Here is a 16,831-nt window from a genome sequence, read left to right as displayed (position 1 = left end):
AAACCCTGTCTTGAAAAACCAAAAAAAAAAAAAAAAAAAAAAAAAAAAGAATTATTTAATGTATATGAATACATTGTAGCTGTCTTCAGATACACCAGAAGAAAGCATCAGATCCCATTACAGATGGTTGTGAGCCACCATGTGGATGCTGGGAATTAAGCTCAGGATCTCTGGAAGATCAGTCAGTACTCTTAATCACTGAGCCATCTTCCCAGTCCCCTTAAATAATTATTATGAGTATTGTTTTTTATGTGTAAATCAAGGAGACTGTAAATTCAGCTTTATGACAACCACTCACTTAGCATCTACAAAGCCTGAGTCAGGGCCGTAGCGCCTTAAAAATAAAGCAAAATGCCTGATCATTTTCTCCCTCAAAATCCACCAAGAGGACTACATCTTACACAAAACACAGCGTCTTTACAAAACCCTCACAGAATCTATTCAACTTCAAGCCTCTTCTTCTCTCCTAAATTTTCGTCTGACTTCTGGTGTCTGTGGTGTTTGAGTGGTAGACTAGTTTGCTGCTGCTAAGGGGCCTCGCAGCTGGCCGTTTCCATTGTCTGGTAGGCGTTATCAGTTTATCTCAGATGAAAGGATTTTCCTGCATTGCTGCATAAGCATTAAGTCTGAGACCAGTGAGAACGTTGGAAGTGTGATGCTTCTTTGCTCTCTTTTTAATCTTGTTCTGTTTAGAAATTGTTCTATTAGAAATAATGTACAGTCGGGAACGAACTCTGAATTTTGACACTTTCTTTCTTTCTTGGGGGGAGGGGAGTTCGAGACAGGGTTTCTCTGTGTAGCCCTGGCTGTCCTGGATCTCAGGCTGTAGACCAGGCTGGCCTCGAACTCAGAAATCCGCCCGTCTCTGCCTCCCTAGTGCTGGGATTAAAGGCGTGCGCCACCACCAGCGTCCAGCCTTGGCACTTTCTTACATAGCTAATCCATAAAGCAAAGCGCTAGTTCCGGAACTTGGCGGCCCCGGAAGTAAAACCGTATGACCCGGGTCAAAGACAGAGAGCACTTCCGTTTCCGTACAGCCGTAAACAACATGGCGAAGGCCGGCGAGAAAAGTGTTGGTGGCGGCAAGCGAGGCTTGAAGAGGAAAGCTGCCGCTGAAGAGCCTCAAGAGGCTGCGGCCGCGAGCGATGGGACGGCGGAGAGCGGGGTGCAGCCCGCGAAAGCGGCCGCCTTCCCCCCGGGCTTCAGTATCTCGGAGATTAAGAACAAGCAGCGGCGACACTTGATGTTCACGCGGTGGAAACAGCAGCAGCGGAAGGTACGCGCGCGGGGTTGGCGGGGCACGAGCGCAGGGGCGGGGCCGGGAGCGCGCGGGGCTGGGGGGGGGGCGACGTGCGCGCGCGGGGTTGAAGGGGCGGGGCCGGGGGCGCGCGGGGTTGAAGGGGCGGGGCCGGAGGCGCGCCCCCAGCCCCTCGCTTGGCTACGGGGTCCCCAGCGTCAGCCTTTTGCCGGATGAGCTTGGCGTAGGGGAATCCGGCCCTTGCCTGCTCCGTGGGTTGCACTCTCTGGGAAGCCGAGGGATTTGGAACCGACGATCCAGCCTCTGGCCGGAGATGGCAGAGGGTCCGCCCCCTGCCTTTGCGCATCCCGCCTGCCTAGCGTTGGTGGTAAACTCCAGGTCCTAAACGTGGCCCCAGACTCTTTCAAGGAACCATTGGTGAAGTTTCAGCACTGTGAAGTGTCTGTCATAGCTGTGTTTGCTCTCTTCCGCCTTGTGCTCGCACTGAAAACTAGACAGACTTGTAAGTAAGCCTTGCCCAGGATCATGAGGCTCATTTGTGTCTAAATTACAATTTTAAAAATTCCCTATTACAGCATACACAGCAACTAACACATGATTTTATATTTGTGTTCTCTTACTGGAGGACCTTGGCTGGATCTTTTCGTAAGTGCTAGGTCGCTACTGGAGTTCTTTTTATTTATTTATTTATTTTTTAAAGATTTATTTATATGAGTGCACTGTAGCTGTCTTCAGACACACCAGAAGAGGGCATCAGATCCCATTACAGATGTTTGTGAGCCACCATGTGGTTGCTGGGAATGAACTGAGGACTTGTGGAAGAACAGTCAGTTGTGGAGGTTTTTTGGTTTTTGTTTTTTTGTTTTTTTCAAGACAGGGTTTCTCTGTGTAGCCCTGGCTGTCCTGGAACTCACTTTGTAGACCAGACCTCGAACTCAGAAATCTGCCTGCCTTTGCCTCCCAAGTGCTGGGATTAAAGGCGTGCGTCACCACCGCCGGGCTTGATTTGCAATTTTGAGGGAGGAATGTCCTAAAAGCCTTTTTTTTTTGGACTGAAGATCAGTAGGCACTACAGAATGTGTCAGACATTTTGTCTAGATTCAGGAGATTATAGTGTATACTAAGTAACAACTGAACATGTTTGCAACTTCCTATTGACCTTAATAGGTAGTTTTGGTTATAACCTATAAGAATAACTAGTGGTGACCTTATTGGAAATGTCCTGAGAACTCATCTCCCATTTCTGTCTATTTTCAGTGCTTTTCAAGAGAAGTAACCATTATACCCATAATCTTTAGAACGCATCCACTAGGGGAAAATGTACTTGTTCATTCATACGTTTAATTAATTGGAAGTATTATAGTAAAAAATTAAAGTTACTGAAAGTTTAAATGTTCAGACTTAATGTTGATTTGATGGAAGCAAAACAAAGAGCAAGCTCTTTGTCAAATGAATCTTCTTGATTAGCCTGCCCATTTGTAGTTCAATATTTTAGCTATTAAAGAAAAATCGATAAGTCTAGTTGTGAGTGGGAGTATGCACCTGTAATCTAAAACACTAAGGAGTCTGAGGCAGGAGGATGGTCAGTCAGAAGCAAGCCTGGGCTATCTAAGCAGACCTTTAAAAAGTTTCATGTGCTTATTTTAAAAGGTTATAGTAATTTCTCAGAGCTGACTTGTAGTTTCAGTATGAGTTTATGAAATAACTACTGGTTTCTCAATATTGTTTGCTTTTATCTCAAAGGAAAAGTTGGCAGCTAAGAAAAAACTTAAAAAGGAGAGAGAGGCTCTTGGCGATAAGGTAAGTAAGGTTTATAGCCTTGTATTTTGTCTTATGAAGTATTTCCTGATACTGTGTTGGTTTCTTCTAAGACATTTCAGATGTATAAAAATAATGTACTAAATCCCTTTGTACTCTGTACCCAACTTAGCAAATAGTGGTGACAACTCGTCCCCTATTCTCAGTAGCTCGCTCAGATGGAGTTGCTGGACTTCCCTGAGCTGTGCCTTCCTAGGTGCTTTGTGTGCAGGTGGTAAGCGCGGTGTGCTCAGGAGGCAGGGAAAGCTCTCCCTGCTGTTGGAACTGGGAACTCCCACTTTAGGCTTGGGGTTTAACTCTTGTGACTTGAAGCTAAAAGAACTACTAAATATTCCTGCATTGTTACAAGACGAAAGTTTTCGTTTTTTAAAATTTTTACAAATATGCTTAATTCATAATTTAGCGTGTAAGATTTTTAAAGCCTATGGTTCTCCTCCCCTTTACCACCTATAAATACCAAGTGAGAATAGGATTTCTGAGAAAGATAAACATATTCAGGCTGTGTACAGACTAAGCATACTACTTTTCATGCACTGTCCAAATAGGATCAGTTTAAAACATCTAAAGTCATCAATATTAGATTATTTTGACCTTCAGCATTCTAATACATCATATAATCTTATCATCGGATTGCAGCAAATTCATGTGCAGGCCGGCCTTTAACACATCGCTGGCCCTGGGTTGGGGTGTATGTAGGCTTTCAGCTGGTATATACCACACCCTGCCTAACTGAACACAAAAAGTCAGATTTTGGACTGAAAGATGACTTCCTGGAATTATCTTTAAAGATTACATAAGAGTCAGCAAGAGAACTCGGTAAGGTAAAGGCACTTGCTGCCAAGCTTGGCCAGCTGAGTGTAATTCTAGAGCCCACTGGGTGGAAGGAGAGAACCAACTTCCACAACTGCACACCTTACACACATCCACATCGCCCATCCTGAGTAGCACCTCAGTTCACCGTTCCTTCAGGTCACTGTGTGGCATCTGTGTGTTCTCCTAGTTCTGCTGTACTCCTTGCAAGTATGTTGATACCATAAACTCGGCGGCATGATAATTCTGCATTATCTGGTCATGTGGTATGCAGGGTGTTATCTTGATGTTTGTTTCCATTACAAATGGCCACCACATAGACAATTTATTTCTTTCCATAAATTAACCCCAAACAGAATTACTGGGTCGCTGGATAGACTTGCCACGTTTCTGAGGAGATCGCGGGAAGTACAGAAACAGTCACCTGGATTTGCAACTAACTAAACTTTTTTTATTTCCATTCTGCTGACTCCCTTTACTGTTAGATATTATTTTAGACAGGGATAATTTTTGTGATTCCTGTCTTAGTTTTAAGTCACTTCATTCTGTATTTACCACGTATGTCTTCTCAGATTGTTAAGGGGTAGTGTCATTGCCCCCACTCTATTCCTAGGATTTAGTAACAGTGGTTGTGGATGGAAATAAGGACAGGTTGTTCTGAGGTTATTTGAAGAATGTCTTGTTTCCCCACAGGAATGTGAAGTTGTTAATATAAACTGCTTCTAACACTCGGTGTTTCCCCTCTTACTTAGGCTCCACCAAAGCCTGTTCCCAAGACCATTGACAACCAGCGCGTTTACGACGAGACCACAGTAGACCCCAATGATGAAGAGGTAATGTCAGAAACCAAATGTGAATGATCACCCTTGGTGTGTTGCTGTTTGACGTCGTGGTGGTCGCAAGATGTAGATATCTCTTCTCCCCTTCCTCATTGTCTCTTTCCCTGTCTCTGTCGTTAGGATTTGTCTAGAACATCTGATAATGCACGCAGTGCACCAGATGATGCAGTCTGGGGACCTGCATACATTACTTCACTTAGGTCTTCTTAAATATTAAAAATATGGTTTAGTAAATTTTGTATCTTCTCCATAGTGGTTTTACGTAAGTCTTCTTGGAGCTGCTCCTGCTGCCCTGCTTCAGTTTCCCTCTGGCACATGCGTCTCTGAAGATGGCTTTGTTTGCTAGTTTGTAAACATAACGCTTTGTTTGCTAGTTTGTAAACATAACGTTGATTCGAGGGTAGTGGTCCTCTAACCATAGCTTGCCTAACCTGGCTTCTTGTAGTTTATCTAAATATTAGCTTCATTTTACATTTTAGATAATTATTTCTCCAAAGACAGATTTATTTCTTGCTTTATTTTTTCTTTTGTTCTGACTGGAACTTCTGCTGTAATGTTGAGTGACTAGAAGAGGCAGTGCAGGGGTCCTTGAGTGTTCCTGATAAGAATCCTGCTGGTACCATCTCCTTGATGTGGATGTCGTCAGCAGTTTTTCTTATGCTTTACAGAAATCACACTTAGGCTTGGATCCATCATGAATGACCATAGAACCCTTTTTCTGAAAATGCTGAGATGCGTATGTGTTTGTTCCACATATTACCTTAATGCATCTATGGGTTCTCTAAAATTAGTTGAAAATAAGTATCTTGCATTCTTGGGATAAACTTATTCTGGTTATGATATTCATTATTTTTATACGTTGTTTTGGGTTGTTGATTTGAACTCATGACTAAAATTATAGTAATGTCTCCTTATGATTCCTAACATTTTTTCTCCTTTAAAAATAAAACCTCGTCGTTTTATCGTGCGAATAGAGATCATCCTGTAGCAAGGAGAGTGGGAGGAGGAGGAGCTAGGCCGGCCTCTGTTTGAAGAAAGCCCGTGTTTATTCTAACATTTGCTTTTCGTCAGTCTAAGTTTGTGTTCTCTCAGAGTAGTTTTTCTTTTATCTTTTCTACTGAATTTTGTTTCATTTCTATCTCCCTCTTGTTTCCTTCTACTTTCATTGAGCTTCCTCTATTTTTCATTTATCTATTTGCTCATTTTTTATTTTCTTTACTATGAGCCATAAAATTCCCTTTGAGTATCATTCTCAGCAAATCCCACAAGCTTGAAAATGAGCTGCTTTCACTGTTATATTTAAATCAGTTATTTTTATAATGGAATATTTGTTAATCATTTATTTGTCTTTTCAATTAAAAATTTTAATTGGCATGTTCATAAGTCCATAATTTAATATGTTTACATACCATTCCTGATGATTACACTGTAGTAATTAACATTTACATCTCAAATATCCTTGTGTGTGTGAGAACCTTCAGTCTTCTCTACTTACTTTTAACATAGGATAACTAACTAGTTTAACATAGGATAACTAACTAGGTTCCAGTGATCTTACCCTGCTCTGTTATGTAATAGAAAATTAGCTTTTCCTGTCGTTAGCACTCACCCAGCCCCTGGCAGACCCCATCACCCACCACATCTTATATCATTAGTTTTCTCCAATGCCCAGTTCCTGTGCTTATCTCTGGCTTTTTCTGGCTCTCACCAGGTCTGAACTTTCTAAGGAATCATAGACTTCACTTCTGTGCTAACGCGTGTGCAAAGCTCTGGTTTCCCATCTGCTGCCTTACATGGCCCGTGCATTTGACAGCTTGTTGGGTTTTTTTGGTTGTTTTGTTTTTTGTTTGTTTGTTTTCTATTTTTTACTTTAGTCAAGAATTTTGGATGTTTTTTGTTTTGAGTCTTGTTGCTGCTGTTTGGTGTGTGTGTGTGTGTGTGTGTGTGTGTGTGTGTGTGTGTGTGTATGTGTGTGTGTGTGTGTGTGTGTGTGTGTATGGGGGTGGTGTATGGAGGAGGAGCTGGAACTGGAACCCAGACCCCTGCAAGTGCTAGGCAGAGTCACTCCAGCCCAAGGGTTCTCTAACTTCCCTTTCTAATTGACCTCAGCTCATTGATTTTTATGTATGCTAACTTGAAAATATTATAGATTTATTTGTGTTAATTTTATTGTGCCTGTTTGCTTACTTTGAGTTTAGTCCTTTTCAGTTAAAGAGAGATTTTTGGGCTGGGCGTGGTGGCATACACCTTTAATCCCAGCACTTGGGAGGCAGAGGCAGGCGGATTTCTGAGTTCGAGGCCAGCCTGGTCTACAGAGTGAGTTCCAGGACAGCCAGGGCTACACAGAGAAACCCTGTCTCGAAAACCAAAAAAAAGGAGAGATTTTTAAGTCCTGGCATGTAGTCTGCTCTGAGGAATGGGCAGTGTTGCCTTTGAAAACCTGTGCTTCCTATTTTGGAAGGGCTTGTTGTGATCTCATAGGCTGCTCCCATCTTACATATTCTTTCTGCATGTGTGTTTCATTGTTCCCGAAGAAAGAACATGCATGCTATACCTCTCCGCTGTCTGCCTCTTCCAGTGCGTTGAGTTTTTACCTCCTAGTGTTTATTCTTTTGTTAGCTGCATGCATTCACAGTTATATTGTTCTGTGTGATTACTTGTGTGTAATGATAATTACATTTTCTTGATGTACTCATCCTTGAGCAGCGCCTCTTGTGTGTGTCTGTGTTATATGCAGGGACCACTTCAGCTCTCTAGGGACTCTCAGCAGTAGGCTTCTCCATGCTTTGCTGTGAGGTTATTCACAGACTTGAATTTAATATGTATCACTTATCCAGAGCATACGGTTAGATCTTGCTTCTTTGGTCAGCCTAAAAATTAGTATTGAGTGTCAGTCACAGCTAGACTTACACATCCGTCTGCCTTTTACCCACTCTGTATTTTTCTCTGCTCTTCCTTGGCTATTTTCTTTCATGTTAATTTTTTACTATGCTGTTTTAATTCCTCTTGATTTTTAGACTATGGTATTCTCATAGTAGTTGCCCCTAGAATTATATCATGCACTGGGCTGGGCGCTGAATCCTCAGCCTGGAGGGAAACAAGCAAAAGGCCACGTGTCTTTAATCACTAGAGACTCTGTGGCAGAGTCGCAGAATTCTGTTAAGCGTGCAGAGGCGGTGCTGGTGGAGGTTGGTTTCCTCAGTCTCTGTATGTGCTGTCGGTCGTAGACCACATGTTGTCTGAGCATGGCCTAGTGTTGAAGCTTCTCAAAGGCACTAGAGTGTTTATCCATCTTTTGTGTGCGTCCAGGCTTTCCATTGCAGCACCTGCTTCCCAGGCCTCTAAGTCTGCTGCACCATCTAATGTTGTTTTCCTTCAGTTTGCAGGATTCCCTTTTTGTTTCATAGCAGATTTAATAGCTGCGAAGTATCTCACGGTTTACTGAAAATATATATATTTTGCTCTTAACTGTTCAGAATATAAGGCTTTTTCTTCCTGTACTTTGAACATATTCTGCAGCATATTAATCATCATTATTCCTATCTGTCTCATCGCAAGGTGTTCTATGATTTTAACAGCTTGACACTACTGCGTTTATTTTTGTTGTTTTAAATCCCACGTGGGGTTTGCTGAGCTCCTTAGATTAGTGTCAGTGTTTTCATCAGTTTTGTCTTTTTAGCCGTGATTTCTTCACATCCCTTTCTGCCCTTCTCCCCGTCCATCAGCATCCCCATCCACACTGTCAGTCGACAGGTTTGACATTGTGCTGCAGGTTCCCCGTCTTTGCATTTCTAGGATGCTTTCTTGGTTCTCCACACTGGGCCATGTTGCTATCTAGTTGGAATTGTTTTTCAGTTCATGTGTCAGCCACACTGCCAACTATTTCCCCTGACTGTGTATCATACTCCTTTTCTATCAAGTTTTGGCCGAACGTTAAGACATTTTAGTCAATACCGTGTTGTAGTTCTAGATTGTAAATTATTTAATTAGTTTATTTTGGATTTGTTTAATTGACAGGATCTCCCTCTGTAATGCAGGCTGCCCTAGACAGTGTAGCCCAGCCTGGCTTCAAGCTCAAGGCAGTCCTCCTGCCTCAGCCTCCCTGGGGCTGAGCTCGTGTGCTCGGCTCTAGTTCACTGTTTAAGGACTGTTCGTGTCTGCAGCTTACCTGCACTTCAGAGTGGGAGGTCACTCTGTTTTGGACAGTGTCCCCTCAGTCTCCTTTTGTCTTTCATCTGCATTGCTGCTGACTGTCTGTTTTTATCACATGCTTTTTATCAGTCATTGACTAGGCAGGTACTGTTGAACACCTGGAGTCCCTCAGACATGCATCCTTCTCATCTGAGCTGTGCATGTGTTGAGGAATGCCTTCAGAAATGTAAATGTACATTCAGAAATGTAAATGGCTACTCCCTGCCTACCCTAAGGGAGGTCTGCAACCCTGGTCTGACTAAGCTGTGTTCTTAACTTCTTCTTACCTCTTATTCTTGTCCTCTTCCACTCTAGACTGCGATCCCGTCCCTAAAAGCTGGGGCTGTTGTTGTCCCCCACCGAGAGGATGAGGCGGGGGAGCAGCATTGGTCGGGATTGGTATTTTTGCTCATGTCTGTAGCCATTTTGCAAGAATGCACACATCTTAGTGTGTGCGCTAAGATTAGTTTGACACTGGCCGTTCACACTTGTGCAGAAGGGGGATCAGCTTCTGCGTGTATGTCACTGTTAATGTCACCCAACAGTCAGGCAGGCAGTGCTTGAAAACCCGTGCTCATGAACTGTGTGACGGAAAATGACCTCTCCTCTCTTCTCAGGTGGCTTACGATGAAGCGACGGATGAATTTGCTTCTTACTTCAACAGACAGACGTCTCCTAAGATTCTTATCACAACGTCAGATAGACCTCATGGGGTAAGCACGTTGATTCGTGTAGTCCCTGAATTCTTATATTTAAACGCTCCCTTCAGAAAAGTGAAATAGTTAACGGCTTTGATGATGACAGTGAATGAGCCAAACAAAAATAACTGATGGGGATTAACAGACTTACTGAGCATAATTCTTCAGGACAGTTCTGCAACCTTAACACTGTTACCATCACTGCTGGCCACACCTTGTAATGGAGTGCTGTCCTGCCCAGTGTGATGATTAGCAACATGCCCAGCCTCTGTCCCTTAGGACCAGCAGCGGTCTCACACCCCTACACCAGTTCCACCCACAAAATGTCTCCAGATATTGCCATGTCTCTGTGAACTGGCACCACCCTGTGGAGACCTGGGCTTCTTGGATGATTGGCCTTAGATTCAGGAGACACTGCCCCACGTCCACTCTTCCCCAGTCTTGCTCACTCTCGTAACAGTCTTAGAATGTCATTACTCCTGTCCTTACATCCTTTTTCTTCTAACTTTTGGTGATTTTTCTTATTTTCTTACAGAGAACAGTTCGACTCTGTGAGCAGCTCTCAACAGTTATACCAGATTCACATGTTTATTACAGACGAGGACTGGCTCTGAAAAAAATTATCCCACAGTGCATTGCAAGAGATTTCACAGACCTGATCGTTATTAATGAAGATCGTAAAACACCGAGTATCCTTTGGATTTCATTTTAAGGAAACTTTCCTGTCCTTTTCCTCGCCTATTTTTAAACATATAAAAGAATAGGAAAAGGCTTCCCATCACTTCCAGAATGGATGTTTTCTGTAACATTGTATCTCTATCCCAGATGCTATGTTTTGTTTGTTTTTTAATTTATCAAAACATTTATCAGGCAGGTGCTATGGCTAAAACACTGCTGTAATCTTTAGTAAAGGGTGCAGATATAATAGTCAAGCAGCCATAGTTCAGACAAATAGTTCTGCCAATTAACAGAACATTGTTCGAGGGACATGGACTTTATACAGAAGCTTGAGCATGGTCTGCATGGGAAGGGGTAATGAATGAGGCAGAGGAGTAGTCATTTGGAATGGAGGAGCATGACAGCGCTGGCCCAGGTGACACCATGACTTTGGTATCGCTTCATCTTCCGCTCTCAGGAAGCATATCGCTTCATTGTTCTGAGGTAGGAATGAAGCCTTGCTATGTGGCTCCTGGTGTTTTGGTTGCTAGGAACAATGAAACTTTTCCTGTAAGTCTCACATCTGAGACAGATGTCATCTGACTCCAAGGTATTTCTGTTGAGATGAAAGAATATAAAATACATCTAGATTCTTATAGTTGCTATTATTTTTTGAACAGGGCCTATTATCTCAGTATCTAGGAGATGACCAAGTGGGTGAGTCAGAATAGAAAAGAATTTGTAAAAATAGCAATAGAATGTTCTGTTCTGCACAGGACAACACATTCTTTTCATATCAATAAACATTCAGTGTTTTAATACACTCTATTTTTACAAGCTTTCATTGTTTTTAATATAATGTAAGCATATTATTTTGTTTGCCTGTATTAGTTTTCCAGAAACTAAAATAGCAAAACCTTTTTAATGTGGCATTTGTTGACTAGATTATAATTAAGTTTGACTAGGTTAGTATATTTTATATGACTAATTACTCCAGAAAAGAATGATTTTTAAAGTGATTGCTGCCTGTATCACAGCTTCCCCAAATAGAACGACAAGGTCAGTTTTGGTTTTAGCAATTAGGTTGTCGTCATTTTAAAATTGTCAATTCCACTGTAAGAAGCAAGCATTCATCAATTTAATACAGTTTTCTCTTTGCTTTAGTGTCTTATATAGGTGCACAAGTGATAGCACACGTAGCTTTCAGAAAGCCTGCACTGCCTGACAGACATCCTTTTCTCTGAAACATTCCCCATCCTGTTTCACCACACACTCGCACTGTAGGGCCAGCCTTCAGCCTCTTCTCCGTTACTGAAACAGACATGGTGACTGTTTGCCATGAATTTTGTTAGTTTAACAATACAACTTATGTATCCCCCTCAAAAAAAAAAAACAAAACAAAAACAACAAAAAAAGCCACCCAAACAATTTGAGAGCCTATAAATTCAGAACCTGTACTTCACTTTTGACATAAGCCACACTGTAATAGGAATGTTCTAAATAGAATTCAAGCCTTTACAAAGGTTAGAGGAAATCATTGTAGATCTACTGGTTTTCTTAATTTTCATGGGTTTGTAATGTCCATGCAGTAAGAGAAGTACTTGGCGAAGTTGACCCTGTAGTGAATTGTTAAATAGAGACATTCAGTGTTTGCTATTGGCCTGTTGTTTAGTAGACACTAATACCTGTTTAAACAAACAACAAAAACCCAACTAAACTGGGGTTAACAGAAGTTGGGGGGAAAGGCATTTTCATGGCTCATACCTGCTATGTTAGTGACGAGCACTAGCTAGGCAAGTTAATTCTAACTGCATGAAATGGGATTGGAAGCAGTCCTTGATGGAATGGAAGCAAGCTACCCCAAGTGTTTGGAAAAACTGGAGCAAGAGTAGCTATATTATGTGTAGTCTATAAGATTGATGATTGTATGAGGACCTTCAAGTCAGAAGACATTTGAGAAAGTCGGATATAAGAAATGTAGTTTGTACCTACCTTACTCTGTTAAACTAACGTCTTTATTCTGAACTGAGTCAACATTGACAGAATGGTAGGAAATAAGCTGCTGCTATTGAAACTGATAGTTTTTTACTTGTCGTTAGGAAGTATAGGGTAGATAAAATGACCCGTCTAAGTCCTATGTGGCTTATTACTTAACAGAACCAAGGACCAAATCCTGCCTTGATTAGCACCTGTATTAGAAAATGTGCTCGGAAGTAGAGAGGACCAAGAGTAATCTTATTTTAATGGTGGAAAATGTCATTTAAGAAAGTCAGGAGACAAGTAGTTGTAGAAGTGAAAATGTTAAATGACAGCAGTAACACGGGGTGGATTGGTGACAAATTGAAGAGAACTAATGTTGGCAGTACTGTTTTGTAAATCTCATATTGTGTATACAGTGATATGTAATGGCTTTGATTGGGGCATAGTCTTAGTTTTCTAGTACCATGACAAGACACTGTGACGAAAAGAACTTTGGTCAAAGTTTGACAGCTTAGTTTCAAAGAGTGAGACCATGCCCATCATGGCAGGAAACATGACAGCAGGCCAATAGGTATGACACTAGAGCATGAGCTAAGAGCTGTACCTCATCTACAAGTGGGGGAGAACACAGAGACTGGGCCCGGGGAGGGCTTTTGAAACCCCAACGACAAACCATCTTCCAGGCTCCACCTCCAAATCCTCCCTAACTGCAGCAGCTGCACACCGACCATTATTGGTGCCAGTCTCATGCAAACCACTGCGTTGCAAGGGTGTCTTGAAGGCAGCAGAAAAGTAACTAAGGCCACGTATTTGAGGTTGATGGTTTTAATTGGATATAAATTAGCTTTTCCCACCTGCCTTCAGTCTAGCAGTTCTCAACCTGAGGGTTGAAACCCCTGTAGGGAGCTGAACGACCCTTTTACAAGGGTCGCCTAAGATCATCAGCAAACACGGATACTTAAACTATGACTCATAACAGTAGCAAATTTACAGCTTATCAAATAGCAACAAAAGTAATGTTACGGTTGGGGGTCACCACAGTATGAGGAACCGTATTAAAGGGAGGTTAAGAAGTACTGCTTTCGTAAAGACAACAGCCAACGCGTTCAGTAAAGTGTACCCCCCCATCCCTTTAAGTACTTCTTAACTTTAAAATTGGGTCAAGTTGCCCAGACAGGCTGGACTGCTGGGCTAGGCCATCAAAATCCCCACCTTTTTCCCCCCTTAAACAAAAAGCTGTTATTAATTGAAATCCCTTGGTCAGCCACTGATTTCAGTTCTGGCTGCTTGTGATATAATTTGGTACTAGCCAAAAGTTATGCATTGAAAAGTAAAGTTGTTACAATACCTTTAACCTTAAATAATAGTGTGTTTATTGCAGCTAGCACGGAGGCTTCTGACTGCTGTCCTTGCTGGTGGGTAGGTCTCATACATTAATTTATAGTATCTAACATAATTCTGTCATGCTAGACGACAAGTGGATTGTAAAGGTTGACTTTGATTTTTCATTCATCCGAAGAGCAAGCAGTAGCAGTGGCTTTGCTTTCAGTGGAGCACACTTGTCGTCCTGTTGTGACCTCTGTCCTGTCCTAATCGTACAAAGGAACACACAAGTGGGGGTGGACTTACGCACTGGCTGTATTGAATCCCATCTTTTTGAGTAGTTGCCACTGAATCCATGTTTTTGTTTTGTCCTTTCACTTTGAAAGACCAGAAGGTCTTATTGAGAATATTTAATTGTAAAAACAAAAAAAAGTGAGGCTATAAGACTATTTTAGGTTAATATATATTTTCCTGAAAGAGTGTATGTGGTTTGAGTTTAGTTTGGTAGAAAAGGTCAGTTAACCCAGAAGATCAAATCCATCCGTCCACTATAGATTCCAGGTGCCCTTGACCATAAAGAAAGCCACCTGTTACTCAGTTTAGACTTAGGCTACATTTTGCTGTGTTTCTTGACTTTTATGAACAGATGGACTTATTTTGAGTCATTTGCCAAACGGTCCAACCGCTCATTTTAAAATGAGCAGTGTTCGTCTTCGTAAAGAAATTAAGGTGAGTCTTCCGTATTCCTTGATCAATATTGATCTCAGATTATCAGTACATTCTTGAAGATCTCATTGATTTTACTTATTTGATCTGATGACAGCAGGTTTTCTATTGAGATTTTGTGAGACCATAAACCATTTTGACAACAGTAGTCCTCATTACCCTAAAACTTTTATACTAAGATTTGAGTATTTAATAAGCCACCTGTTACATTTTTGTCATTTTAAAGTTTTTTTTAAAGCCAAGATTGGTGGTTCCTGCCTATAATCCCAGCACGTGGGAAGCTGAGGCAGTAGGAGCACTGAGTTTTAGGATAGCCTGAACTAAAAAGTTCTAAGCCGTTCTGAGCCAGTGAGACCTGTGCTAAAAAACAAATGTTGTCTAAATTCTAAACCCAACAATTGTGTCGTATAGTTTTTCTAATTATCTTTACTGGGCCTTTTTCCCCCCAGCGAAGAGGCAAAGACCCCACAGAACATGTACCTGAGATAATTCTGAATAATTTTACCACACGGCTAGGCCATTCTATTGGACGCATGTTTGCTTCTCTCTTTCCTCATAATCCTCAATTTATTGGAAGACAAGTTGCCACGTTCCACAATCAGCGAGATTACATCTTCTTCAGGTTTCACAGGTGAGAGGCATGCATTAACTTGAACGTTTGTCAGTCATGTAAGTACATTAAGAACCTATATTCTGCTGGGCGGTGGTGGCACACGCCTTTAATCCCAGCACTTGGGAGGCAGAGGCGGGCAGATCTCTGAGTTTGAGGCCAGCCTGGTCTACAAAGTGAGTTCCAGGACAGCCAGGGCTATGCAGAGAAACCCTGTCTCAAAAAAAAAACCAACAACAAAAACAAAAAAAGAACCTATATTCTGATGTAACAAATCCTTTAAGCATTGCCACAGGAAGTTGAATGAACTCAATGGTTTAACTTTTGTCTCTGAAGATACATATTCAAGAGTGAGAAGAAAGTGGGAATTCAGGAACTCGGACCACGTTTTACCTTAAAATTACGATCTCTTCAGAAGGGCACTTTTGATTCTAAATATGGAGAGTACGAATGGGTCCACAAGGTATGTGCTTACTGTTCCAAAGCCCATTTTAACTGTGTGCTTACATATTAGCATGTGCTTCTTCCCCCATGAACTAGAAAGTACCAACATGATGTAGTGTCTTGACCTGCCGATTAACCAGGATTTGCTTGAAGCAGTCCGAAGAACCTTAAATGGGTGTGGTAATGTGGGAATGGAAGGATCGCAAACCCTGACCCACCGGGCTGCCGCAGCTTCAGTCTCTTAAGCCCGTCAGTGGTTCTGCTGCATTACCTGAGAGCTGCTGCTGGACTCACCAAAGGCCTAGCTAGGAGCAGCACAGCCTTTCCATTTTGTACTTTAACCTCCTCACCTCAAACTCCCAGCACATAGAAACTAGACCTCTCGACCGACTGTTCAGGGTCTCAGACACAGCCAGAGTGTCTCAGCACTGTTATTCATGAAGATCTATGAAAGCCAGTTTCTTGTATCTTACAGAAGTTGTTCATTGTCTTTGCTTTCCCCCTTTAATTTTCAGCCACGGGAAATGGATACAAGTCGAAGGAAATTCCACTTATAAAGGACTAGGGGAGCAGTACTGAATTTTGCTGGATTGGCCTGTCTTGAAAAACTTGGTAATTCAATGAAACACCCTTTTCAAAATGGAATTTGATTTTATAAATCATGTATTTGAACAAATGACCAAGTACTGTGAATTTCTACTCCATATAGTAAATATAAATAAATATAATTTTATTTAGGTCTGAAAATTTTTTAGGTATTAAAGTCCTAAAACTTGCTGTCATTTCAGATAAGCTGAAAATAATTTTATAGGAATGAAGATTCAAACTTTCTAATTTGCATTCCCAAAGGACTGTTAGGCTAGAAAAAGGCTTGTATAACCCTGACTTAATACGCCAGTCTTGGAGGGCCGGTCACTGGGACTTGGAGCAGTTACACAGGTCACTGAAGTTAGCCTGTTTTCTTGCTCCTTCCTTCCTAGTTACCCTCTACTTTCCTACTTCATTCAGGCATCGTGTTGAGTTCTCAAGTTCTTGATTCTTTTAATGGAACTCTCTCTTATTTCCAGATGGAAGCAGCTACCCTCTTGGTATAACCGTGAATGCCATTACAAAGCTGCTTGTTTGGAATCTTGTTGTTGCCTGTGTGAGCCCAAAGGGCAATGTCAATTTATTAAGAAGGGATTTTCATGGAGCTTATCATTTTAACCCACACTGGCAGCCAGCAAACCATCTCCCCCAGGCACTGGGCTTCTAGGCATGCAGTCATGCCCAGCTTTCTTACCCAGGTGGCAGGGTTCTGAACTCACATCACTATTGCCTAGCAAGTACTCTTACCACCAAGCCATCTCTCCACCTGTATGTGGACTATTTAAAACAATTCCCATAAATAACACAAGGACAGAGACTTCAAGTCTCCTAGTCTATGAACAAAGATTCGCAGTTGTTCTGTAAGTTCCTAGAAGCCTGGCCAATATAA

The 16,831-nt window shown here is 41.8% G+C and overlaps 1 protein-coding gene across 2 annotated transcripts; it reads left to right on the top strand.

Moving 5' to 3' along the window:
- Positions 1 to 1,021: 1,021 nt before the first annotated feature.
- Positions 1,022 to 16,101, top strand: Rpf1 (ribosome production factor 1 homolog). 2 transcript variants are annotated; one of them, NM_027371.3, is made up of 9 exons: positions 1,022 to 1,276; positions 3,002 to 3,058; positions 4,639 to 4,719; positions 9,534 to 9,629; positions 10,150 to 10,303; positions 14,221 to 14,303; positions 14,750 to 14,931; positions 15,247 to 15,373; positions 15,870 to 16,101. In NM_027371.3, exons 1-9 carry the CDS (start codon positions 1,049 to 1,051, stop codon positions 15,909 to 15,911), a joined length of 1,050 nt encoding a protein of 349 aa, NP_081647.2. In that variant the 5' UTR covers positions 1,022 to 1,048; the 3' UTR covers positions 15,912 to 16,101. The 2 variants fall into 2 exon arrangements, with proteins under 2 accessions (NP_081647.2, NP_081608.1); NM_027332.3 differs by lacking the exons at positions 14,221 to 14,303; positions 14,750 to 14,931; positions 15,247 to 15,373; positions 15,870 to 16,101 and having other exon boundaries at positions 10,150 to 11,650.
- Positions 16,102 to 16,831: the final 730 nt, after the last annotated feature.

The sequence above is a fragment of the Mus musculus genome, chromosome 3 (assembly GCF_000001635.26).
Source record: "Mus musculus strain C57BL/6J chromosome 3, GRCm38.p6 C57BL/6J".
Classification (NCBI taxonomy): domain Eukaryota; kingdom Metazoa; phylum Chordata; class Mammalia; order Rodentia; family Muridae; genus Mus; species Mus musculus.
Note: the sequence above shows the minus strand (reverse complement) of the source record. Positions and strands in the feature narration are given on the sequence as shown.

Bases quoted from the DNA above. Each gene is read 5' to 3' on its own strand.
- Rpf1 (NM_027371.3), top strand. From the start codon at position 1,049: ATGGCGAAGGCCGGCGAGAAAAGTGTTGGTGGCGGCAAGCGAGGCTTG. The intron at 10,304-14,220 runs GTATCCTTTGGA...TTTTATGAACAG, and splicing joins TGAAGATCGTAAAACACCGA to ATGGACTTATTTTGAGTCAT. The intron at 15,374-15,869 runs GTATGTGCTTAC...TTTAATTTTCAG, and splicing joins AGTACGAATGGGTCCACAAG to CCACGGGAAATGGATACAAG.